This window comes from Geotrypetes seraphini, chromosome 5 (assembly GCF_902459505.1).
Source record: "Geotrypetes seraphini chromosome 5, aGeoSer1.1, whole genome shotgun sequence".
NCBI lineage: Eukaryota > Metazoa > Chordata > Amphibia > Gymnophiona > Dermophiidae > Geotrypetes > Geotrypetes seraphini.
The window spans coordinates 25562216-25589374 of NC_047088.1; the positions used below are offsets into that span (position 1 = coordinate 25562216).

The 27159-nt window shown below is 49.1% G+C and overlaps 1 protein-coding gene across 1 annotated transcript in view; it reads right to left on the reverse strand.

The window, feature by feature from the left end:
- STAG2 (stromal antigen 2) overlaps positions 1–27159 on the reverse strand; it is a 613131-nt gene that overhangs the window by 419565 nt on the left and 166407 nt on the right. The window contains 1 exon segment of the mRNA XM_033944545.1: positions 22430–22526. Within this exon segment, the coding sequence (XP_033800436.1) occupies positions 22430–22526 (97 nt within the window).

Here is a 27159-nt window from a genome sequence, read left to right on the forward strand (position 1 = left end):
AAGCCAACCAAGGGGAGGTGGGTGGGTTGCGAGAATATCTGCCTGCTGTCCCTGGATAACACCTGTTACGGTAAGTAATTGTGCTTTATCCCAGGACAAGTAGGCAGCATATTCTCTACATGTGGGAGACCTCCAAGCTAACTAAAAAGGGGATGGAGGGAGAGTTGGCAATTTAGGAGAATAGATGTTACAAAACAGATTGGCCGAAACGCCTAGAGAAAGCATCCAGACAGTAATGCGATGTGAATGTATGAACCGAGGACCAAGTGGCAGCCTTACAGATTTCATCAATGGGAGTGGAGCGGAGGAAAGCACAGACGCCGTCATCGCTCTGAACTTGTGGCCTGTGACTCGACTCGGTAGGGAGAGACCAGCCTGAGCATAACAGAAAGAAATACAAGCGGCCAATCAGTTAGAAATGGTCCGCATAGAGACAGAGCAACCCAAGTGATTAGAATCGAAAGAAAGGAACAGCTGGAGAACAGAACGATGAGGAGCGGTGCGCTTCAAGTAGAATGCCAGCGCACGCTTACAAACAAGAGAATGCAGAGCCACTTCTCCAGGGTGAGAATGGAGCTTCGGAAAAAACACAGGAAGAACAATAGATTGGTTGATGTGAAAATCAGAAACAATCTTAGGCAAGAACTTAGGATGGGTACGGAGAACCACTTTATCGTGATGGAAGACAGTGAAAGGTGGATCCGCTACCAAGGCTTGAAGCTCACTGACCCGACGGGCAGAAGTGAGAGCAATAAGGAACACAACTTTCCAAATAAGATGCTTTAAGGGAGCCCGCGCTAGCGGCTTGAACGGGGGTTTCATCAATTGTGCAAGGACCACGTTAAGATCCCAAACCACTGGAGAAGGTTTGAGGGGCGGATGAACGTGGAAAAGTCCTTTCATGAAGCGGGAAACCACAAGATGAACAGAGATAGGCTTCCCCGTCAATCGGCTGATGAAAAGCAGCAATGGCACTAAGGTGGACTCGAACCGAAGAGGACTTGAGCCCAGCGTCAGACAAGTACAACAGATAATCCAGGACAGCTGACAAGGAGGCGGACAGCGGCTCCAGCTGCCGAGTAGCACATCAGGAAGAAAAGTGGGTCCACTTCTGATGGTAACATTGGCGAGTGGACTCCTTCCAAGATGCCTCCAGGACATCCAGCACAGGCTGGGAGAACTGGAACAAGGGCATTAAGTCTCGAGGAACCAAGCTGTTAAGTGCAGAGACTGGAGGTTGGGATGAAGCAGAGAACCCTGACTCTGTGTAAGCAGAGAAGGAAAAACAGGCAGAGGAAGAGGCTCCCTGGAATGAGTTGCAACAGAAGGGAGAACACGATACTGGAGTTGGAGATCCCCCACCCGGAATCTCAAATACCGGCGAGAGGTCGGGTGTATCGGAATGTGCGTGTACGCCTCCTTGAGGTCCAGTGAGCACAGTCAGTCCCCCTCGTCCAAGAGGGATACAACGTGGGAAGGGTGAGCATTCTGAATCGTTCCCGGACCAGAAACTTGTTCAGAGCACGGCGGTCCAGGATCGGACGTAGGTCCCCCGTCTTCTTGGGTACCAGAAAGTACTGGGAATAAAATTCGGAGTTCCACTGATCCGGGGGAACCTCCTCGACCGCCCAAAGGCAAAGCAGGGCCCGAGCTTCCTGCAGAAGGAGAGGGAGCTGAGAATGAGCAGAAGGAAACTCTCTTGGAGGCATGTCCGGGGTACGCGACTGAAGTGGAGGGAGTACCCCTCCCGGATGATAGACAGCACCCAACTGTCGGTGGTAAGACTCTCCCACTGGGCATAGAAATGGTGGAGACGACCCCCGATGGGGAAGACTCCAGAAAAGGAGCCCGAAGGCTCGGACTGGAATTGTCAAAAGGACAGCCGGGTCTACGCCGGGGCCGGCAGCTGAGTCATAGGTTGACGGGGCTGCTGCTGCATGGGTCATTTTGCAGGAGGCCTCGAGACAGCAGGAGTGGGTTTTTGCGGGTACCTCCAGAGAGGAATTTTATACTGGCGAGATGGAGGAGCTTTCAGCTTAAGTTTCACCAGAGACGCGAAGGACCGCTCAAGGTCCAAGAGGCACTTAGTGGCAGCTTCAATGGAATCATCGAAGAGCTCATGACCCACACACGGGAGATTGGCAAGGCGATCTTGTAGATTCGGATCCATGTCCACAATCCGGAGCCAAGAGAGGCGATGCATGGCGATGGCAAAGGCTGTAACTCTCAAGGACAATTCAGAGGTGTCGAAAGAGGCCTGGAACATATACAGGTGGAGTTGGGAGAGGGTCTCCTCGAGGAGACGAAACTCCCGATGCCGAGGTTCTGGAATGACCTCCCGGAACGAGCGGATGACAGTGACACAGAACCGGAGGTAGGAAGTGAAGAAGAAGTTATAATTAAGGACATGGTTCGCCATCATTGAATTCTGATAGACGGTGACCAAATTTGTCCATCGTGTGGCCCTCCCTGCTCGGAGGGACAGCAGCGTAAACCCTCGAGGGGTTCAATTTCGTCAAGGAAACTCAACCACCAAGGACTGGTGGGAAAGCTTAACACCCTCAAACCCTTTTACCGGGACAGTCCGGTAACAGAACTCCAACTTAGAGGGTATAGCTGTAACAGCATACGGTGTTTCCAGGTTCCGGAGAAACGTCTGCCAGAGAACCTGATGTAACGGGAGGCGAAGCGCCTCACGAGGCGTGTTGTCAACTCCCAATTCCACCAGGTATTCCTGAGTAAAGCGGGAGTCAGATGGAAGATCTAGGTTCAGAGCTCTGCCCATGTCAAGAGATGAAACGAGAAAAGGAGGAGGTCCGAGAATAAGACTCATCCTCCGGGGGAGACTCTGACCGAGATCGGGGAGCAGCCGAGAACGAGGGAGAAACCTCCCTGGAATAGTAAACCGGGTCCTCAGAGTCCCGTGAACGGGAGACCGAAGAGGTTCGACTAAGGTGTGTAGGGGGCATCGAGGAACGGCCCCATGTCAGATGGACCGGGGAAGACTCCGGAGTTCGAGGAAACCGTTGGGGAAGCCTAGGAGAAGATGGGGTATAGGTAAATTCCCCACCTGGCTTCGAAGGAGGCCCTTGAGAAGCCGGTAAACGCCTCGAAGGGGAACAGACACTAGAGTCCAATTTGAGGACAAGCGTGTGTTGAGAGGGTCTCGAGGGCGGAGATCTGCCCCAACAGGGCGGAGAAGCCCGGGGCTTTGTAGAAGAGGCGAGCCTCGCTGCAGTAGCAGGGGAAAATGTTGTCCCCAGCCTGGATCCTCGAAAAGTCACCGGTGACTCAGGGAAGGACGACTCGCTCGAGGGAACCCAACAGGTCTTAGGAGGAAGGCCTCGAGAGACGAGAGGACGCTCAGGCTGGCCAGACCGCGACTGGGTCAAGACCAAGGTCAAAGGCGTCGAGGTCGGGACTAGTTGGCTGACCACCGAGGAAAACTGTGTGGTAATAATAGCCTTAAACATGTCCTTGAACATAGGCACCGAGACCAAAGACAGGTGGGTCGGAGGTGCAGCAGTGCACTCCTTCGGGGGCGACCTCGAAGAAGAGTATTCCCTACATGAGGAGGCACGCTTAGAGTGATGTCTCGAAGACGCCGAGGCTGACATGAGACTCCGAGGAAGGCTTCTTTGCCGGCACACCTGAGGAGGAAAGTGGAGACTTTCCCGAGGCCAGGGTAGCAGGAGGAGCCAAGGCCGGAGCCTTCGAGGCCGAAGGGGACTTCGAGGCAGAGGCATCCACCGAGGGCGCCGAGGCAAAGCTCGAGGCCTGTCCCGCAGGATCCATGGGGCCAAAGAGTTGGAGAATCGTGGCCACCCTCCGACGAAGAGCCCGCAGTTGCAATGTCACACAACGGGGACACGACTCAGCGCGGTGCTCTGCACCCAGGCACTTTACACACCAACGATGAGGATCGGTGATGGAGATAACCCTGTTGCACTTAGTGCAGTTTTTAAAGCCGGAATGAGGACTGGGCATAAGAAAAAGAAAGCCGAGGCCAGGCAGCCTGAGGAAGACTGGGAACCCGGTCAAAATTATACGAACGAAAAAAATAAAATTAAAGAAAATAAGACGCGAGCACCATGACTCAAAGGAAACAAACGGAATAAGCCACGGTGCAAGAGGGACAAAGAGAACGCGTGAAGTAAGGGAGCAGTGTTTCTGGCTCCGCGGAAAACATTGAACTGAGGACACGCTAAGGAGATGCATGGCCTAGGCAGGGCAGGAGGGGCATGCGCGCATGCACGGGCCAATCGCAATCCTGAAGGTCTTCGAGCAAGTCTGCTTGCGAAAACGTCTGCTAGGGGGCTCCGTTGATGACATCACCCACATGTAGAGAATATGCTGCCTGCTTGTTCTGGGATAACAGGAGATTCTTCACACAAAATCATAGAAGACATTAGCAAGGCAGGCAGCTCCCAATTTCAGCTGGGTCAAATCCAGGGAAGCTAGCAGCTGTTATAACCAGCTCAATATGTCTCTAGTCACATAGGGGCAAATTCTATAAGAAGCGCCCAAAAGTTAGGCGCCAATATAGGCACAGTTCAGCATGATTCAAGTACAGTTGGCTGCTGTTTAGTGAATTGCGTTGAGCGGCACCTATTTAGGCACCCAATAAATAGGCCAGCTCTAGGTACAACTAAAAGTTAGGTGGCCATGCGAATGCTTAAGCACACTTAAGAGCAGCGATTCTGTAACAAGGCGCCCAACACATAGCCATGCCCACACCTAGCATGCATAGCGCCTATTTTTTTAGAGGTGACTTCTTAGAGAATCACTCTTTCTTGATAGGTGCATAAATTTCAATTATTGCTTATTAAAAAGCTTAATTCGGCTTGTTGTTCAATTTAGGTAGGCGCCTATCCAGTTGGGCGCCTCCAAAATAGGCGCCTAACATTAGGCGCTGGCTGTAGCCCTCACACCTGAAGTAGAGAAAACACCAGCATTTTCGATAGAGCACTAACCTTTATACTAGTGATGTCACTAGGAAGGAAAAATTATGTTCTTACCTGTTAATTTTCTTTCCCTTAGATGCAGCAGATGAATCCAGAGACCAATGGGATAGCTCACATCTACCAGCAGGCGGAGATAGAGAAACTGATTAACAGGTGGTCATATTGGCTGGCACTCCTCCTGTTTATCTAGTATCGCTCCTTGCCCAAGCATCCGTAACCATCAATAGGCATAGAATGTAAAAAACTTCTTTCCCATAACAAATTTCAAAATGCAATAATACAGAAAACAACCTGCCATAATAACAAACTGCTAAAGTTGCAAAAGAAAGAAACGAGAGACAATATCCAGAAAGGGTGGGGCTCTGGATTCATCTGCTGCGTCTAAGGGAAAGAAAATTAACAGGTAAGAACATAATTTTTCCTTCCCTAGCAACAGCAGCAGATGAATCCAGAGACCAATGGGATGTAGCAAAGCAATCCTCAATCTGGGTGGGAAGCCAAAGCCACCTCCGCAACAACCGAAGCACAAAACACCTCTACCACATGCGCCCCCACATCCAAGTAGAAATGCGGAGAGAAAGAACTCTCGGAAGACCAATTAGCTGCGAGACAAAGCTCCTCCAAGGAAAATACCTCTGGGCGGAGCCCAAGAAGTAGCCATCGCTCCGGCAGAATGGTCATGAAGTTCCTTCGCCAACCGCTTCCCTGCCAGCAAGCAAGCATAAAGAATGTCCTCCTGGACCCACCGTGCGATGGAGGCTTCGGACGCCGCCATACGTTTGAGGCGTCCCTTGAAGAATACAAAAAAGGAGACATAAACAACCGCGGATCACCGAACGCAGACCGACTTTTGAGTCAGACTTTTTCTTCAGCCCTTGAGGGCCACCGAAAGCCTCCCCCACCCAGCGACTTCCCAGGCAGAGGAAGGAGGAAGTTTCTGCCATCTTGTCCCTCCTTCCTCCGCCCGACGCCGTGCAAGCAGGAGGACTCTGCTCTCTATTAGAGCCCCTGCCGCTCCAGCAACCGCGGATCACCGAACGCAGACCGACTTTTGAGTCGGACTTTTTCTTCAGCCCTTGAGGGCCACCGAAAGCCTCCCCCACCCAGCGACTTCCCAGGCAGAGGAAGGAGGAAGTTTCTGCCATCTTGTCCCTCCTTCCTCCGCCCGACGCCGTGCAAGCAGGAGGACTCTGCTCTCTATTAGAGCCCCTGCCACTCCAGCAACCGCGGATCACCGAACGCAGACCGACTTTTGAGTCGGACTTTTTCTTCAGCCCTTGAGGGCCACCGAAAGCCTCCCCCACCCAGCGACTTCCCAGGCAGAGGAAGGAGGAAGTTTCTGCCATCTTGTCCCTCCTTCCTCCGCCCGACGCCGTGCAAGCAGGAGGACTCTGCTCTCTATTAGAGCCCCTGCCGCTCCAGCAACCGCGGATCACCGAACGCAGACCGACTTCTGAGTCGGACTTTTTCTTCAGCCCTTGAGGGCCACCGAAAGCCTCCCCCACCCAGCGACTTCCCAGGCAGAGGAAGGAGGAAGTTTCTGCCATCTTGTCCCTCCTTCCTCCGCCCGACGTCGTACAAGCAGGAGGACTCTGCTCTCTATTAGAGCCCCTGCCGCTCCAGCAACCGCGGATCACCGAACGCAGACCGAATTCTGAGTCGGACTTTTTCTTCAGCCCTTGAGGGCCACCGAAAACCTCCCCCACCCAGCGACTTCCCAGGCAGAGGAAGGAGGAAGTTTCTGCCATCTTGTCCCTCCTTCCTCCGCCCGACGCCGTGCAAGCAGGAGGACTCTGCTCTCTATTAGAGCCCCTGCCGCTCCAGCAACCGCGGATCACCGAACGCAGACCGACTTCTGAGTCGGACTTTTTCTTCAGCCCTTGAGGGCCACCGAAAGCCTCCCCCACCCAGCGACTTCCCAGGCAGAGGAAGGAGGAAGTTTCTGCCATCTTGTCCCTCCTTCCTCCGCCCGACGCCGTGCAAGCAGGAGGACTCTGCTCTCTATTAGAGCCCCTGCCGCTCCAGCAACCGCGGATCACCGAACGCAGACCGACTTCTGAGTCGGACTTTTTCTTCAGCCCTTGAGGGCCACCGAAAGCCTCCCCCACCCAGCGACTTCCCAGGCAGAGGAAGGAGGAAGTTTCTGCCATCTTGTCCCTCCTTCCTCCGCCCGACGCCGTGCAAGCAGGAGGACTCTGCTCTCTATTAGAGCCCCTGCCGCTCCAGCAACCGCGGATCACCGAACGCAGACCGAATTCTGAGTCGGACTTTTTCTTCAGCCCTTGAGGGCCACCGAAAACCTCCCCCACCCAGCGACTTCCCAGGCAGAGGAAGGAGAAAGTTTCTGCCATCTTGTCCCTCCTTCCTCCGCCCGACGCCGTGCAAGCAGGAGGACTCTGCTCTCTATTAGAGCCCCTGCCGCTCCAGCAACCGCGGATCACCGAACGCAGACCGACTTCTGAGTCGGACTTTTTCTTCAGCCCTTGAGGGCCACCGAAAGCCTCCCCCACCCAGCGACTTCCCAGGCAGAGGAAGGAGGAAGTTTCTGCCATCTTGTCCCTCCTTCCTCCGCCCGACGCCGTGCAAGCAGGAGGACTCTGCTCTCTATTAGAGCCCCTGCCGCTCCAGCAACCGCGGATCACCGAACGCAGACCGACTTCTGAGTCGGACTTTTTCTTCAGCCCTTGAGGGCCACCGAAAGCCTCCCCCACCCAGCGACTTCCCAGGCAGAGGAAGGAGGAAGTTTCTGCCATCTTGTCCCTCCTTCCTCCGCCCGACGCCGTGCAAGCAGGAGGACTCTGCTCTCTATTAGAGCCCCTGCCTCTCCAGCCACCTCTCCAGCGAACTCTGAACACAACCCATACATCCACCCTCACAACCAACTCAAATAACTACCAAACCGCAATCTTCACAAATATTAAAAAAAAAAAAAAAAAAAAAAAAAATGGCACTGTGTACACACAACCTCATTCTTGTCCTCATACTAATTGTCACATTTATAGCAAAATGGAAAACCACAGGCTACCAAATACAAACCATCCCTATCCTAACAACAACACACAGACCTGTTCAACATACCAGAAAACTGCATACCACTAGAACGCTAACCCCATGCCCACTATCCAGCCAAGCCAGCATCCCCACCATCTGGGGAAAAAGACCCCCACCAAAACCTAACTCAAACACACAAAAATACCAAACCTCACAAAGAACTATCATCAATACAACCACTACACCAACCACAAAATACACTACAATTGCTTGCGCATATATGAACATCAGATCCGTCAGCCCAAAGGCAGAATTAATCAAAGATTGGCTGACCAAAGACAATCTAGGCTGTCTCTTCCTAACCGAAACATGGCTCATCTCTGAGTCAGATCCAAGCATCACAGAATTCTGCCCCAAAGGATATAAACTTGAAGTAGTATGTCGAGAAAACAGAAGAGGAGGAGGTCTAGCAATCATAACAAAAAACAATCTCAACATCGACGTACTAACCAAGCACTCCACCCCTTATCTTGACCTGCTAGCCTGCCAAATATCTGACAAATCACTCAATGGAAACCTGAACTGTCTTATTTGCTACATTACACCAGGTAAATGGAACACTTCAAAACAAGAACTTGAAGAATTCATCTTCCAGAACTCACTCTCCTCCACACATAACCTGATCCTCGGAGACTTAAATCTCCACTTAGAAGATCAATCATCCAAACAAACAACAGATATACTCTCATACCTCAACACTTTATCCTATCAAATTCTCAACCCAGAACCCACACACGAAAAAGGTCATCAACTTGATATAGCAGCTTACTCATCTCCAAATCAAAACACACAAAACATCTACATCTCAAACGGATCCTGGCACCCTACTCTATGGTCAGACCATTTCAAATACTCATTCACCATCAATTGGGCTCAAAATAACAACAAACCCATCCCAAAGAAAACACTCATCAAATTCAGACCGAAAATCGAACCTCACACATTCTGGAACACAGTCGACCCCGAAATCGACCCCAACAACCCCAAAGAATTCATAAACAGCTGGCGGACCCTCAGTGAATCTACACTAAACGAACTTGCTCCAATAAAAAACAAAAACAAAATAGACAGACCATCAAATAAATGGTTCGATGACGAACTTCTACAACTAAAAAGAAAATGCAGACAATTAGAAAGGTCATGGAAAAAACAAAAACACAACCACATCAAAGATGAATGGAAAATCCTAATCAAACAATACAATACCAAACTGAAGGAAAAACGAAAAAACTACTACTCCAAACTCATCAGCACCGATAAACCAGACACAAGAATACTTTTTGACATCTTAAGAAATCTCACCGATACCAAACCATTTCTCGCCACCCAAAGAAACCAAACTCCCACAGCCACCCAATTAGCGGATCACTTCAAACACAAAATCATCACAACCAGATCCACATTCAACAATTCAAGAATCAACATAGAAGAAATACGAATCAATCCCAAAACAGATGAAGCAATACCAGCAGACAGGATATGGACAAACTTCCCAAAGATACAATGGTCAGACTTGAACAGGCTTTACAAAAAATACAGCAAATCCTCATGTGACTTGAACAACTGTCCCTCATACTTACTAGCAACAGCTTCCACCAAATTTAAAGCTAGCCTCACACTATGGCTTCAAACAACACTAAGTGAAGGTCATTTCCCACCGGAATTAGGAGAAATCATAATTACACCTATCCTAAAAGATCCCAAAGGTCCTATAGATAATCCTGCAAACTATAGACCAATCGCTTCAATCCCTCTATACATTAAAATAACAGAAGGCCTTGTCGCACAACACCTCTCCAACTACCTTGAAGACCATCACATACTACATCCATCACAATCTGGATTCAGATCCAACCATAGCACAGAAACTCTACTGGTATCACTATTAGACATTGCCCGACAACACCTCAGCAAAGGAAACAAGCTGCTTCTCATTCAACTCGATCTGTCTGCGGCATTCGACCTAGTTGACCATCACACACTACTCCAGATATTAGACGCAATAGGAATCTCAGGTAATGTTCACAAATGGTTCCAAAGCTTCCTCAAAACACGAACATACAAAGTCAAATCAAAAGAGCACATATCCGAACCATGGTCAAACCCATGTGGAGTACCACAAGGATCACCATTATCACCCATATTATTTAACCTCTTCATAGCATCCCTAGGCATAACCCTAGACGCCCTAAACACAGTATCATTCAGCTACGCAGATGATATAACTATCCTCCTCCCCTTTAATATTCAAGACCCCTTATCCACAAACCACCTGAAAATGATAATGGAAACGGTAGAAAAATGGATGTCAAGTCATAAACTAAAACTGAACTCGGAAAAAACTAAATTCCTACTACTGGAAAGGGAAAAAAAACCATCTCTCACAGAACTAGAAGTAAATACAATCAAGTACCCAATGCAAAGCACACTCAAGATCCTGGGAATTCTACTAGACAGAAACTGCACAATGCAGTCTCAAATCCACAAAATCATCCAAAGAGCATTCTTCACAATACGTAACCTAAGAAAAATAAGAAAATTCTTCAACAAAGATCAATACAAGATATTAGTACAATCCCTAGTACTGAGTATTGTAGATTACTGTAACAGCCTATACCTATCATGCCCAAATTACATGATAAAACAATTACAGACAGTTCAGAACACAGCCCTCAGAATCATCTACTCACTAGGCAAATATGACCACATCACCAAAGCATACCTAGACTCACACTGGCTACCAATAAAAGCAAGATCCCAGTTCAAATTCTACTGTCAACTATACAAAGTAATACATGGAACAGCACCCAGCTACCTAAACAACAGACTACACCGTAACCTCTCACACAGATCAAGGAGAACTCAGAGCCTATTCACTCACCCCCCTCTCAAAGGAACACGACGAAAGAAACTATATGACATCCTTTTAGCGACACAGGCAGCAAAAATCGATACTACCATCACCAATCTACTGACCAAATCAATAGACATTAAAGCATTCCGAAAAGAAATCAAAACTCATCTCTTCAAAAAACACTTCCCATCATCATAACCTCACAAAAGTATTAGAAAATGCTCTCATGACTACCCTAATCACCACCACCAGTAACACCCGAATCCGGACAGTATTATCTCTATTCGTCTAAACAGCAGAATCCGGACAATATTATCTCTATTCGTCTAAACAACCTATCACTATCTTCTATCTACTACCAATTTATCCTGGAAAAGTCCAGAACAACAATTGTAACTTAACGCATTCTTGATTATATGTACTGCAATGCTACTGGAAATGTCCAGTCTTCTAACTTGTAATCCGCTTAGAACCGCAAGGCACAAGCGGAATAGAAATCACTAATGTAATGTAATGTAATGTAATGTAATGTAATGTAAAAGCCGTTAGAAACCGAGCTCACAGAGAACGCTACGTACGTATCAAAAAATGCAGTGAATAAAAGCACTGCTTCCAATTTCTCCTCCCAGGAAGAAGGAAGGAAAAGCGAGGATGACATAAAAGAAAGGATGACACCCCCCCTGGAAAGAAATAGGGGTACCATCCGAACTGATACCCCATATTTCAGAAATCAGAAATAGGAATCTCCGTTGAACAAGGCCTGCAACATAGTAAACTGCAGAGCTGAAGCCATGGCCACAAGAAACCCCATGTTCAACGGCACAGCCCTTTAGAGTCCCAAAAGACAAGGACGAAATGAAGCCTTCGGTAAATTGAGAAGAAGTACATGACGATAGTACACCAAACATGAAGCTGAGAAGTAAGCGAAGAGCAATATACCTAACCCTTGTAACAAGCCAAGAACGGCACTAGAAGCTGAAGGGAATTGAACGCTAAGCCCGCAGCAATACACTTGTGTCAAAAAGGAACTCTGGAGTGGCTCAAACGTGAAGAAGCACCCAAGAAAGGAAAAAAACCTCCAAAAGGAAGCAGGCGCCACAGGAGAAGGCGTCCGTAGCACCTGGATAAGAGAAGAAACAACCTGCTTCGCATAACCCTTACACGTCAGCCAAGATTTGTCAAAAAACTAGGTCATAATATGAAAGTAGAACAAATATCCAGGTTGATCGGACCCTAGGCAAGCAAAGCCGGAGGTACCAGGAAACTTCCTAGTCCGGCTGTCAAAAGACTCAGCAAATCCGCATTGTAACGATGGCGGCGCCAATTCAGAGATTCTACAAATACTGTGCCCAGAAAGCGAGCTCGAAATGGCAAAACCAAGCCATCATCAGCCAGCGGAAAACACTGAAAAAGAGAAGGCAGAGGCGAGAAAGGAGCTATGCAGCCACCCCCTCTAACTCCCACTCCCTGGGCCTGCTAAAGAAGCTAGGAAGCTTAGAATTGAGAGACGAGGCCATGAGGTCTAGGTCAAGGAGATCTCACGTCCAGAAAAAGAGCTAGAACGCCTGAGCCACAAAACTCAACATCCAGGATGCAGAAGATTACACTATTACCAACATGCACACTTTCCAGAGCGTACACAGCGCTGTACACTGGAACCTACAAGAAAATGGGCCATGCTCAGATTCCGCGGAGAGAAAGTCTATCCAAACCCTGCCAACAGAAAATGAAGATGAAAGTCCACCCATTGAAGCAGACCAACTTCACCTGCCAACTGAGTACAACACCTACTGCCCAAGCTGTAGAGAAATACCCCCATCCTAATACTGACCAAATGGTCGGCGGTCATGAGCTAGTCCAGCAAAGACCGAGGCATGCCTTGAAAAGAGAAATCGCTCTGAGCCACCAAACATATAGAGCGATGCAGGGGGAGCCTACCAAAAATTTGGAGCCCTGAGATACCGGGAACTACTGGAACAACAGCGACTGCTGTAGCGTAAGAAGGGAAAAGCAAGCCGAAGTTCCCAGTGGAGTCAGCAATATGGATCCCAGAAACTGTACAGAATCCCATACTCTTGGTCATGGTAAGCGAAGAAGAAGACCAATCTGAGACCGAGACCCCACGCCCAAGTCTTCGGAAAGAAACACGTCTCTCCTATATGAATAAAAACATCACCCCGTTATACCTATAAATAGTACAGGAGAAAAAAAGCGCTGTGCAAATTCGAAGATGCACGTGTAAAGAAATGAGGGAAAGATACCACCCTTTTCGTGTCAGTCAAATGGCCCGACTGGAAGTCGTCCGAATCAAGTAGGCAGTCAAGAAAAAATTAGATGAATCGCCTGGCAGCGCCAAAACGGAACCACCGCCCACATCACCTAAAACGTTCGTGAAGCCTTGGGTAGGCGAAATGGCATGTGCCAAAAAGCACAGTTACTTACCGTAACAGGTGTTATCCAGGGACAGCAGGCATATATTCTCACATGTGGGTGACGTCATCTACGGAGCCCCGGCGCGGACAGCTTTTCAAGCAAACTTGATTGAAGTTTCAAGTTTGCACACTGCACCACGCATGTGCATGCCTTCTCGCCCACTAGAGGGCGCATCCCACCTCGTGGTCCTCAGTTCCATAACTAGCAAGGAAGCCATCCCCGGGGAGGCGGGCGGGTTGTGAGAATATATGCCTGCTGTCCCTGGATAACACCTGTTACGGTAAGTAACTGTGCTTTATCCCAGGACAAGCAGGCATGATATTCTCACATGTGGGTGACCTCCAAGCTAACCAAAACAGGGCAGGTGGGAGGATGGCAATTTAGGAAAACAGATTTTGCAATACTGACTGGCCAAACCGGCCGTCACTCCTGGATAGAGTGTCCAGACAGTAATGAGAGGTGAATGTATGAACCGAAGACCAAGTGGCAGCCTTACATATGTCCTCCATCGGAGTGGATCGGAGAAAAGCTATCGAAGCTGCCATTGCTCGGACCTTGTGACCCGTGACCCGACCCGGGGGAGGAAGGCCAGCCTGAGCGTAGCAAAAGGAAATGCAAGCGGCCAACCAGTTAGACAGAGTGCGCTTGGAAACTGGATGCCCTAATCGATTGGGATCGAAGGACAAAAACAATTGAGGGACCTTCCGATGAGACCTGGTGCGTTGAAGATAATATGCCAACGCCCTCTTACAGTCAAGCGTGTGAAGCGCCGTCTCGCCAGGATGGGAGTGGGGCTTCGGGAAGAACACAGGAAGGACAATGGACTGATTGAGGTGGAAGTCAGAAACAACTTTAGGTAAAAACTTAGGATGGGTGCGGAGAACCACCTTGTCGTGATGAAAGACAGTGAAAGGAGGGTCCGCAACCAAGGCTTGCAACTCCCCAATCCGCCTGGCGGAGGTGAGGGCAATCAGAAACACCGCCTTCCAAGTCAGAAATTTCAAGAGGGACTTGTTGAGTGGCTCAAAAGGGGGTTTCATCAGTTGAGCCAGAACTACATTCAAATTCCACACGACAGACGGAGGCTTAAGAGGGGGGCAAACCCTGAGTAACCCTTTCATGAAGCGTGTCACCAAGGGATGGAGTGACAGAGGGCGTCCCTCCAGAGGTTGGTGGAAAGCAGAAATCGCACTGAGATGAACCCGCACCGAAGTGGTTTTCAAGCCGGAGCGCGACAAATGAAATAAATATTCTAAAACCGAGGATACCGGAACTGATACCGGATCCAGGTGAAAAGACGAACACCAGGTGGAAAACCTGGTCCATTTCTGCGCATAGCAAAGCCTCGTCGAGATCTTGCGGGAGGCTTCCAACACCTCCTTCACCGATTGAGACAGGTCCGGAGGAGTCAGGGAACAAGAAACCAGGCTGTCAGGTGCAATGACTGCAGATTGGGATGTAACATGGATCCTTGACTCTGAGACAGCAGAGAAGGAGAGACAGGCAGGGGAAGAGGCTCCCTGGCACTGAGCTGGAGCAGCAGGGAGAACCAGTGCTGACGCGGCCACCGAGGTGCTATGAGAATCATCGTGGCCGTGGACGATTTTAGGTGTACCAACGTTCGCATGATCAGAGGGAACGGAGGGAATGCATACAGGAACCTCCCTTCCCAGTCGAGTAGGAAGGCATCCGCTTCCAGACGGTCCTGCGAGTACATCCGAGAACAATATAGTGGTAGTTTGTGTGTCTCCGGAGAGGCAAACAGATCCACCTGTGGCGTTCCCCAGCGAGCGAAAACCTCGCGTAGAACTGCTGAGTGTAGAGTCCACTCGTGCGGTTGCAGAAGTCGACTGAGTTTGTCCGCCAGGCAATTCCGTTCTCCTTGGATGTAGATCGCCCGGAGGAAGATGTTCCGGGAGGCCGCCCACTCCCAGAGGCGAAGAGCCTCGGAGCAGAGGGGCCATGACCCCGTTCCTCCCTGCTTGTTCACATAATACATTGCCACCTGATTGTCCGTGCGGACGAGGGCCACCTGGTCCTGCAATATGTGAACGAAGGCTCGAAGTGCTAGGAAGATGGCCCGCAGCTCTAGCACGTTGATATGACACTGACGGTCTTCTGCCGACCACAGGCCCTGCGTGCGAAGACCGTCGAGATGGGCTCCCCACGCGTACTCCGAGGAGTCCGTGGTCAGGACCTTGCGAAAAGGCGGAGTGCGGAACAATAGCCCCATGGACAGATTTGAAGAGTCTGTCCACCAACGCAGCGATTTCCGCAAGGGCGGAGTCACCGAAATGAGGCGAGACACCGGGTCGCACTCCTGACGCCACTGGGACGCGAGGGTCCACTGAGGGATCCTCAGATGTAGCCTCGCAAACGGCGTGACATGCACCGTCGAGGCCATATGGCCCAGCAGCATCATCATGCGCTTGGCCGACACCCTCGATAGTTGAGAGACCTGGCGGCTCATCCGTACCAAGGCTTCCAACCGCTGGGTCGGCAGGTAGGAGCGTAGGCGCACCGTGTCCAGCACCGCACCTATGAATTGAAGAGACTGCGACGGCCTCAACTGAGACTTTGGAAAGTTTATCTCGAACCCGAGAGTTTGCAGGAAGGCAATAGACTGTCGGGTCGCTGAGATAACCCCCTCCCTGGTCGGGGCTTTGATGAGCCAATCGTCCAGGTAAGGGAACACATGGAGTCCACGTGACCTGAGGGCTGCTGCAACCACCACCATGCACTTCGTGAATACTCGTGGGGACGCGGCCAGGCCGAAGGGCAGTACCCTGTACTGGAGGTGGAGGTCCCCCACCTGGAATCGTAAGAATCTTCGACAGGCGGGGTGCACCGGAACATGGGTGTATGCTTCCTTCAGGTCGAGGGAGCACATCCAGTCCCCTTCCTCCAAGAGGGGATACAAAACCGGGAGAGATAGCATTCGAAACTTCTCCCGGGCCAGGAATTTGTTGAGCTTCCTGAGGTCCAGTATGGGGCGCAGGTCCCCCGTCTTTTTTGGGACCAAAAAGTAGCGGGAGTAAAACCCCGTACCCCACTGGTCCTTGGGGACCGGCTCGACCGCCCGAAGCTTCAAGAGGGCTTTGGCTTCGGTTATAAGGGTCGGTAGCTGCGAACGGTTGCAGGGGACTAAACTTGGGGGACTGTCCGGCGGCGAGGACACAAAGTTGAGCGAGTAGCCCTCGGAGACGATCCGGAGCACCCAAGCGTCTGAGGTAATCCCGGTCCATGCCTCCCGGAAGGACCGAAGACGGCCCCCGATAGGAAGGGTTTCCTGTGAAAGTGCGGAGGGGAACCCGCCCCATCCGCTCAGCCCGTCAAAAGGAAGGCGCGGGCTTAGAAGGGCCCTGCGCCGGGGCTTGGGTTTGTCCCCCTCTGCCTCGCTGAGACGGACGTCTCGGAGGCGGTCTCGAGAAAGCCGGGGTCGACTTCTGAGGGTATCGGCGCGGCGGAGGCCGAAAGGGTTTCTGCGGCGGGGGCCTAGGTTTGGGGCGGACCAGGGATGCTAGAGAGCGCTCCTGTTCCGACAAGCGCTTGGTCGCCGCATCCAATGACTCGTCGAATAACTCGGACCCCACACAAGGCAAGTCTGCCAGGCGTTCCTGCAGGTTTGGGTCCATGTCGAGGGTGCGAAGCCAGGCCAAGCGGCGCATGGCCACCGCGAGGGCCGACACCCTCGAAACCAGCTCAAAGGCGTCGTACACTGCATGGAATAGGTACAACCGCAATTGAGACAGGTTGGACATAAACTTATCGAATCCTGCTCTTTGGGAGTCGGGTAACGAGTTTCGATATTGAGGAAGGTCCTTCACCATACCACGCAAATAGGAGGAAAAGGTGAAGGCGTAATTTAGAACCCTGGTGGCCATCAGGGAATTTGAATAGAGGCGACGGCCAAACTTGTCCAGGGTCCGCCCCTCCCTGCCTGGTGGAACCGCCGCAGAAACCCGTGAGGGCTGTGATTTTTTAAGAGCAGACTCCACCAGAAGAGACTGGTGTGAGAGCTGCGCCTTATCGAACCCTTTGGGGGGAATCGTCCTATACTTCGATTCCATTTTTGAAGGCACAGACGTGACTGTAAGAGGGTTTGACAAGTTCTTCAGCCAGGTTTGCAGAAGGACACTGTTGAGAGGGAGTCTAGGCACCTCTCTAGGAAGAGTGGGGAGGTCCTGTTCCTCCAAAAATTCTTTGGAATACCGAGAACCTACCATCAGGTCAATCCCCAGGGCTTGGGCCATGTCCTGAACGAAGGATGAAAATGAGGACGGCCTAGCCTGGGGAGACGGGGTTCTCGACCGCCCCACCGAGGAGAGGGGGGAGGCCTCATGGGAATAATGAGGATCCCTAACCGATCCCGAATCCCAGGATCCCCTCTCGAGGGCCCTCGAGGGGGAAGGGGAAGTTATCCTCCTCGCAGAACCCTTGGGTGAGGACCCAGGGGTTCGTGGGACACTCTCCCGTTTCCTCGGCGAGGCGGCCCGGGAAGACTTCCCACGAGGTGAGCGGAGGAGCCTCGGGTTGTCGAGGCGCAACTCCGACACCTGCAGCGCCTCGCCCCCGAACGACGAGGAACGGTCGCGCCGAGGCGAGCCTCGGGGCCGCTTAGACTTCCTCGATCGACGCCCCGTCCGAGGTCGCGTCGAGGGCGAGGCGTGCCTGGAAGACCCGGAGGAAGAGGAGGAAAGACGGCGCACTCTGCGCAACTTTTCTTTGGGCCTTACACTCCGCTCAGGGGGTTCCCCCGAGGTCGAGGTCCGGGGCGGGGCCGAGACCGAGGTGAACGGGGCCACAGTACCCGAGACCGAGGTCGCCGAGGCCGGGGCTCCCGAGGGAGCCGAGGCCGGGGCCTCCGAGACCGACGGCGCCCCGGCCGAGGTCGAGGCCGCCGGAACCGCAGCACGCTGCAACACTTCCAGGGCTCCCGACAGCTCCGATGAGATCAGAGCTCGGAGGAGATCCTGGAAGGCCGGAATCCCCACGAAGGTGGGGAGTTCCGAGTCCGGGGCACACTCCCTGGAGGGCGACCTCGGTCTCGAGTATTCCCTCGGGGTGTGCGGAGTCGAGGTCCGATGCGGGGCCGGGGTCGACCCACCCGCCTTGGCCTGACTCGAGGATGGCTTCTTTGCTGAAGGGGATGGAACAGAGGACTTACCCGAAGCTTGCTTCACTGACGACGCCTTCGAGGAAGAGGGCCGAGGCGAGGCCGAGGCCCCCGAGGACGCCGAGGCCGAGGTCAAGGCCGGGGCCGAAGCCGAGGCCGACGTCGAGGCCTTAGGCGGCGCGTCGACGGCGAACAATTCGGCCATTCTTGCCTTACGGCGACGGAGGGCCCGGTTTTGGAAGGTAGCACAACGATCACACGAGTCTGTCGGATGTTCGGGCCCAAGACAGACAATGCACCACCGGTGAGGGTCGGTGATGGAAAGCAACCTCTCACACCGGCTGCACTTTTTGAATCCCGTAACAGGACGGGACATCCACGAAGAAAAAGAAGAAGGCCGGGAACGTACCGACGTCCCGCGGCCACGGCTTCCGGGAGCCCCCGGAGCCCGAGGAAAAACGAAAGACTTTTTTTTTTTTTTTTTTTTTTTTTTTTTTTGAAAGGAACCGAAAAGAAAAACAGCACCGCGAACTAATTCGAAGGGAAAACAAACTAAACGCGGCAGCTAGAAGGCAAAAACACTGGAGCTCAGATCCACAGGGCTTTCTTGCTCCGCGGAAAAATTTGAACTGAGGACCACGAGGTGGGATGCGCCCTCTAGTGGGCGAGAAGGCATGCACATGCGTGGTGCAGTGTGCAAACTTGAAACTTCAATCAAGTTTGCTTGAAAAGCTGTCCGCGCCGGGGCTCCGTAGATGACGTCACCCACATGTGAGAATATCATGCCTGCTTGTCCTGGGATAACCGAAAGCGCCGCTCCAAGAGAGGCAGGCATACCAAGTGCCCATTCGGAGTCCATAGAGAAAATGTAAATATACTCCCAGGTTGTATGCAGAAATGTGTAACCCCGAGAAACTAATTCAGCAGAACGGGATTCAGCCTGCCCAATGCCCCCGTCTCGGGCCCCATGCAGGAAGTGGAACAACGTCCCTTAGTTCCCGAAGAACTACAAGAACTGCCCTGAGGACCAGGAACACTGAAAAGGGAAACACAAAACATAGAGACTCCAAGAACGAACTGGAAACCTGAGGAGGATGCAAAGATGCAAGTATCATGAAAAATCTACACACACCCCTGACCTGACAGTACAGCGTCTTCTCCCTCATGAGAAAGCCTGAAGAGTCATTGGAAGAAGTCAAGATCCCCTCAGAATGAAGTGCAGAAGGTCAGGGAATGTCAGGATGAGACTGCCGGATCTGCAAGAAGAGTCTCCTAGGAAAAATCAAGTTTCACAATGTAAAGAGGAATATACTGGAACCATGAAAACAGTACTAACCCCATGCAACATGAGCTAAATACGTATGTCCGTTAAAGTGAATACGTACTAGACTCAATCAAGAGGCTGCATCTACCGCCCCGTGGAAAACAACAGCATCCTTACAGGTATCAGACAAAGCTCACATCGCTAATGAGAGCTTCAGGGATGAGGCTAACAGCCACATAGCGCGCGTCCTCCGCGGGTTTGATAGAATAGTTAACCGGCTCCTGGTTAAAAGGAGCTGTACAGCCCGTCTTGTCTGGTTGGGGGGGCCCATCTAGTATGTGCCATGAGAAAATGGTGACAGGAGAAACCAGCATGATAAGCATGGAAATCCGAAGTCCAGGCCCCCTCAGAAACAAAGAAAGAGTGCCCTTAGGAAAAGTATACAGTCCCGGATGTCTGAAAGATAAGACACCCATTCCAAAAGAAAAAACGTCAGGGAATATTCAAACTGACATATAGCCCTGGTGTCCCCTACTGAGAGTCACTGCAAGGTGAAATGAACCCTCAAACAACCTGGAAAAATAGGGTGTACAGCCCCATACGGCAGGAGAAGATGGTAGCCTCATAAGACTGCATAGAAGCCTGTAAAACACAGGACCTTGCATCACTCCTGAAAATAAGAAAACCTAGCCCTGCCCGTAGGAAAAGGCAAGGCACCACCCGGCTACCCCACTCCAGCCTTAGGTTGCATCTCACCAGGAAAACCTAATACGCTAGGATAAAAAGTAATTTCCATAGCGCTAGCAGACTCCCGCAGCGCAGCCCGAAGGTGCAAGGAAGAGGAAAGCAGACAAACTGCATAAGCACCAGACAGGTACCCCGGGAGAGAGGAGGAGAGATCCGAACTCAGATCCGGATATCTCCCCGTTGCTGACCTCCGTCAGTGACAATCTGACTGCTGCCGCTCCAGTGCAGGAACAAGCTGCAACCCAGGAGCCAAGCACACCATGTCACCCCCTCTCCATCGCCCTCTGGCCAGTCAGGACTGCTCCCATGCCCGAAAAAAAACAGATAGGCCCAAACAACAGCCTCGGGAGAGAGTCTATGGCCGCATTACTGGCAACTGCAACTCGCAGAAGCGGCCATGTCCAGCAATCGGGAGATCGCAGAAAGCGCAGTGAGAGGAGAGATGTCGAAACAGACACCAAAGACGCCACGGTGCTCCCGCCAGCGTCGGAGCACAAGCGTGAGCGTCCGGGCCACCGAAAGGCACCGGCTCCACAAACAGTTACCCGCAGTGCAATTAAACACAGCTGCGGGATACGCCGTGCAAACAGCAGTCTCAGTGACCAGGCCGTAACAGTCAGGATTTTTCCCGCCCATGCAAGAAGACAAGCTCACGCCTCCCGCGTGCGGGAAGGCACCGGCCCTTTTTTTTTTTTTTTTTTTTTAACTGAGCCCAAAAATTTTCAAAATTAACTAGATTGCATACACAAACGTACATTCCCTAGCAACAGCAGGGAGCCCTCCATCGAACATGTCCAGTTACATCGAAATTTAACAAAGCGTAGCCTCTGAGAAATAAATCATCCCATGGTTGAGCCACGCGACCACACCGCTGCAGTTTCCACAAATCACCAAACATAAGATCACCAACAAAACCCGCAGCTCTAAGACAACGTCAAAAAACTAACACACCCAGCTCCAACATCACCAGAAATTATAACCCACTGATGTAACATAAAAAGAAATACTCACAACCTGGTGGACAGGGCTTGCAGAGCCGGTAGACCCTGGCTGAGCCCAAAGACAGGGCAGAATCATACATAGCAAATGCGGTCTTTTTTTTTTTTTTTTAAAGGGAAAGAAGAAAAAAATTAGAGACCAAGTTAGACCCTCTATCATTGGAGGGAGGGTGAGGCAGGGACAAGGGGGGGCCCAAGTGTAACCTCTAAAGCCGGCACCGTTTAGCCGGACACCCCTGTCTCACTGAAGAGAAAAATCTCAACAGGAGAAACAGAATGGCAGTCTCACTGAAGAGAAAACCTCAACAGGAGGTAATAAAGTTCCAGTCACAGCCAGAATCCAGGAGCTAGTTGAATAGCGACTTCAACCTGCTGGGAGATAGAGAATACTAGATAAACAGGAGGAATGCCAGCCAATATGACCACCTGTTAATCAGTTTCTCTATCTCCGCCTGCTGGTAGATGTGAGCTATCCCATTGGTCTCTGGATTCATCTGCTGCTGTTGCTAGGGAAGTCAGTTTTTGTACTTCCATCTGCTGGTAGGAAGAGGATACAACCCAATTGTATAGGATAGTACAGCTGGATGCTAAGGAACATACAATTATAGAAAAACTTTGTACATTGCAGGTAAACATCTAAAACCTAGAGAGGATGTTCTGCTAGCTGTTCTATCAACGTTTTCTTCAAATCAAATGCCAGATGAACCCTCAAATGATCATTTCACATTCTTTACTCTGCAATTTTTAGATTTCTAACTGCATCATATTGCTTCCTTGGTAAAGTATCAGAATGATAGCATTGCATAGGGATTTTAACTGTAGTTTCATGACTTAAACATGTTTGCCATTTTACTTCAGCTTTTAGAACCTTTTTGGTTTGGCGGTATATAAGAATAAAAATTATTATTATTATTGTTAAATTTAATTCCATTTTAACTAGAACAATGCTAATGTACATATATCTTTTCTAAGCCTTTCTTGCTACCAATCTACACAGCTTACCTTTACAGCCTGAACACTGAATAAAGAAGTTGATGAGGTCAAGCAGTGCTACATCTCTGTCATGTTTGTATGCTTCTATCCAGTCATCCACCACAGACTAAAAAAAGGCACAATAAAGATGTTTAGAGTAGGCTCGTTTTATACCAAGTATTCTGCTTTACCAAGCTCTCCAATTAGTATAATTTCATTGCTCAATAAAAGTATTTTTTATATTTATTTTTAAAATTTATATACAGTCTATATGGTTACAAAAACATAAAAGATAACTCAGCAGAATTATTTTTTTATTTTTTTTAAGGAGGTTGCAAAATATCCATTTCACATCAACATGTGAATGAGTATTAAGATTTAGGGCTCTTTTTACTTAAGCAGCGATAGCGGTTTTAGCACGCGCTGAATTGCCGTGCGCGCTAGACCTTAACGCCAGCATTGAGCTGGCATTAGTTCTAGCCGCGTAGTGTGGGTTTAGCGCGCGCTAAAAACGCTATCACAGCTTAGTAAAAAGAGACCTTAGAGTCAGATACTTGGAACTCATTCTTATTTACATCCTAATAGTTCACTCAAAATTAGCACCTCAAATTTTATATACATGAACAGGATAACAGTATATTCAAACTGATGCACAATACCTATAGTTTCTTTCCTCTAATAAATATGTAAGACTACAATTTTACAATTTTAAAAACCTCTACAATACCGGTGTTAAAAATACTACTGAATTTTAGCATGACATTTTGAATGATATTTTCACAAAAAGGGCAGCAGTACAGCAAATTAAAGAATAATGCCCCTTGAATACATAATATTCCACAAGTCAGCAGACATTAACTGCAGAATTCTCCTTTTTGTCCAGTCACACCTTAAATATTTATATGAAGTGTTTTAAAGCTATAAATTAAAAACAAAATGACAAATATTTCATCATGCCCAAATAAAAATTTAAGATTGGTTACATAAATTACAGCTACTCCTCACTTAACGACCAACCTGCTTAACGACTGTCAGGACTTACAACCAGCGTCAAGTGAGGCAAGAGTGATCTTCCTACGCTTCTGCCCAAGAAAAGCAGTAATAAAAATTACTGTCGCGGGAACTTATGGCAGCCATTTTTAATCACGGCTTTCATGGTGCAGAAGCATAGAAAGATCGCTCCTGCCCCGCTTTACCACTAGATCACCAGGGCTTTAAGGTAAGCTGTGGAAGGGTCCAGGACTTAAGGTTTGGGGGGCAGGAGCAATCTTCAGACACTCCTCACTTAACAACCAATTCGCTTAACGACCTGGTCATATGACCAGAACTTGATCATTAAGTGAGGAGTAGCTGTACCTTGTTGATTTGATCCAACTTCCCAAGTTATGTCGCTACTTATCTTTACAGGAGGGCTGAATTTCATTCATTTCTAATTGCCACTGTGTCACAGAATCAAAGCATTTCAAATTCACAGAAATGCAAACAAATTGAACATGAACCAAATGAGGAAAAGTGGGACAGCCAGTAATCACAATTTGTGGAAATGAAATGATATATTGTGACTTAAAAAAAAGAAAAAGAAAAGAAATTGGCTAGCCCAGCAACACAATGACAGCACATTAATACTTATTTTTAGCTCCAAAAATTATTTTGGGAATTATTCCAATCTGGGTTCAAATGTTTCTACTCTGTAGCTTGGATATTCAACACCACTGTCCTGCCACACCAAAATTAAATTCCAAGCCCAGCTTAGCAAAAAAAGTCAGAGGCAGCCTTGACTAGAGTATTGCCTTGCTGACTTTCACCAGGAATGTGGGGGTGGGGATTAAATGGGAGAAGTGAGATAGGACCACAAAGATTTTCTTTATGAAAAATGAAAACTAAGTCTATCCTAAAATTAAAACTGATTAAAGAGAGGGTTTTTTTTTCTTAGTACTAAAAGTAGAGCACAGGCTTTCACTGCTAACTGGGATACCCAAGCTCTTCAAATGGATTAAACTGACCCAGCCAGCCTGTGTGAAGCCAGAAAGCAGTGTGGGAGTCAGTTGCTCACCTATCCTCCCAGATGACATAAAATGCTCAGGAAACATCCATCCAAGGAAGGAAAGGTTACAAAAAAACAAACAAACAAAACATACATTATTTTAACTTCAGTTCTGAACCTAAAACAAATCATTTAAAAATGTGTGAACAGTGCAGTTTTGGATTTATGCTTCAAAAGAGAAGCAGCTACACCATCAAAACCCCATTAGCAAAGCTCAACATATTCTGTTATAAATCAAATAAAATCTTCCTGTGCCTATTTAATGCTTTATACATAATTTATCCTGAAAATAAAGTGCAATGTGTTTTTTTAAAAATTATTTTTAACAGATATTCTACTGCAAAATTGACACTTTATACTTCATTTTCAAAGAATAACATTTAACAATCTGACCTCAAATTTCAACTTAAGAGCTTTCCAATTTTCTGATGGAAAAAGCATTGTTTTGTTGTTGGGGGGGAAGGGGGGGTTGTTGGATTTTGGGGGTTTTTTTAACTTAAAATTAGGCTTGTAGGACAAGTTCAATATCAGAACAGCACATTCCAACTCCAAATCCTCCAAATCTTTAGCATGACTGAACAGTAAGAGATGATAATTGTAATCTTAAGGCAGTCAGAACTCTATCATCATTAAATGAAAACACTTAAGTATCAATTTTAAAAGTAATTCTCACCGAGAGGGAGAATTAAAAGGCCTTGAGAATGTGCAGATGCATGCTCAAGGCCCGGCAGAGGCAGGAAGTTCTTCAAGCGGCACCAGCACGTACTGTGGGCTGCGTGCCAGTGCCAGACAGGGGGGTAAGTTTCAAGTTGTTCAGGTAGGGGGTGCCGGTTCTCCGGGGGGGGGGGGGGGGGTGCTCGTAAATCGAGTCAACACTCGGTTTGTGAGACAAGTTTTGCGAGAATGTTTTGCTCATTTTGCAAAACACTCGCAAACCGGGTTACTCGCAAACCGAGGTTTGACTTATTTTGTACCTGAGGCAATAAAGGGTTAAGTAACTTGCCCAGAGTTACAAGGAACAGCAGTGCAGATAGCTGGAATCCCACAGAATCCCTCTAGGTCCATGGGAAACCTGTGGGGATGGAAGTAGTTCTTGCAGGGCTCCCACATGAGTGTACCTGCCTCTGTGCCGGGCTCCAAGATGCCATAATACTGCCTCCTCCTCTTTTCAGTGCAGCCATACTTGCTCCATTTAAAAGATTGCAGCAGTAGTTCCTACACGCTGCTGGCAGCTGGCCCAAAAGCCTTTCCTTTGATATAGGATTTTGTTTCAGAGTGACGGTTTCTGGGTCAGCCGCTGTGCATTATGTAGGAACTGTTGTCCAATGCTTTTTGAAGACATTTGCCTGTAAAGTAGGAGGGAATAAGAAGAAATGTAGCTCAGGGATGGGGGGTTGGCACAATCTTGGAACATAGGATGGAGGGAAAGATGGTGCAGGTGGTTGAGCAAGGGTGTGTGGAGTGGGAGGGAAAGATGGTGCACATGGGGAAAGGAAGAAAAGAGGAGAATTGTTGGTTATGGGGAGAGAGAAAGATGCTGTATATGGGGAGAGAGGGAGAATTGTTGGATATGGTGGTGGAGAGGAGTGAGGCAGAGATACATGGGAGAGATGAGAAGGAGAAAAGATGGATGTGGTGGTGGAGAGGGAAGAGAGAAAGATCCTTCATGGGGATAGAAAGGGATGCAAGAGAGAGAAATGTTAGATGTGGTGGTGGAGAGAAGGAGGGGAGAGATGCAGCATGAGGTTGGAAAGAGGTAATAAAGAGAAATATTGGGCATGGGGCTGTTGGGTAGGATCAAAAGATGCTGCACAGGGAAGGGGGAGGGATGAGAGAGGGAAAAATGTTGGACCATGGGAGTAGAAAGAGTGGGAGAGATGCACCTTGGATCCAATCACTCTCTCTTTTCCCACTTCCTGTGCAGCGAGGAAGTGCGAGAGAGATGGTGGACAATGAGAGAGAAGGAGACATATTGGACATGGGAGTGGAGGAGAGAGAGGAAATATTTCTGTACAGGAAGGGGGGGGGAGAGAAGAAAGGGGGAGATGTTGGATCCGGAGCAGAAGGGAATGAGGAAGTCGTACAATGGGAGATGAGGAGGAAAGAGAGAAGTGGACATGCTAGACCATTGTAGGAAGGTCAGGAGAAAGGAAATTTAGTACAGTAGGATGCTGGTGTGAGGGGATGGAATAGAAGGGACAGAGAAATTTCAGGATTCAAGGGTAGGGAGAGGGCGAAAGAGGGAGATGTTGGGAAGGGAGGGAGAATCTGGGTATTATGGCACCATGCGAGAGAAGGGGGTGGGGGGTGAGGGAAATGAATGAGCAGAGGATAGTGATTATAGTGGAATAAAAAAAATATGGTAATGGGGAATATACTGAAGATGGAAGGGAAAGGAAGAGTGGTGAGAATAAAACATAGAAATTTGATAGGAAGCTGAAAAGTAAAGAGAAGGGAGAAAGAGGGTAAAATTTGGGTAGACCAAGGTAGAAAAGAAAAAGGAGGAAAGAGCTAAATGAAAAGATTAATATGTCAGAGGCAGTTGTAGTGAAGGAATGGAACAACAAAGGAAAGAAGAAAAGACATAGACAATAGCTGCTTGAAAATTTTTTTGCATTAGACAAGAAAGCAAAAAAGAGAAACTGGAACCAACTTGATAGAAAAATGAATCTTCAGACAACAAAGGTAATTTATTTATTTATTTATTTATTATTTT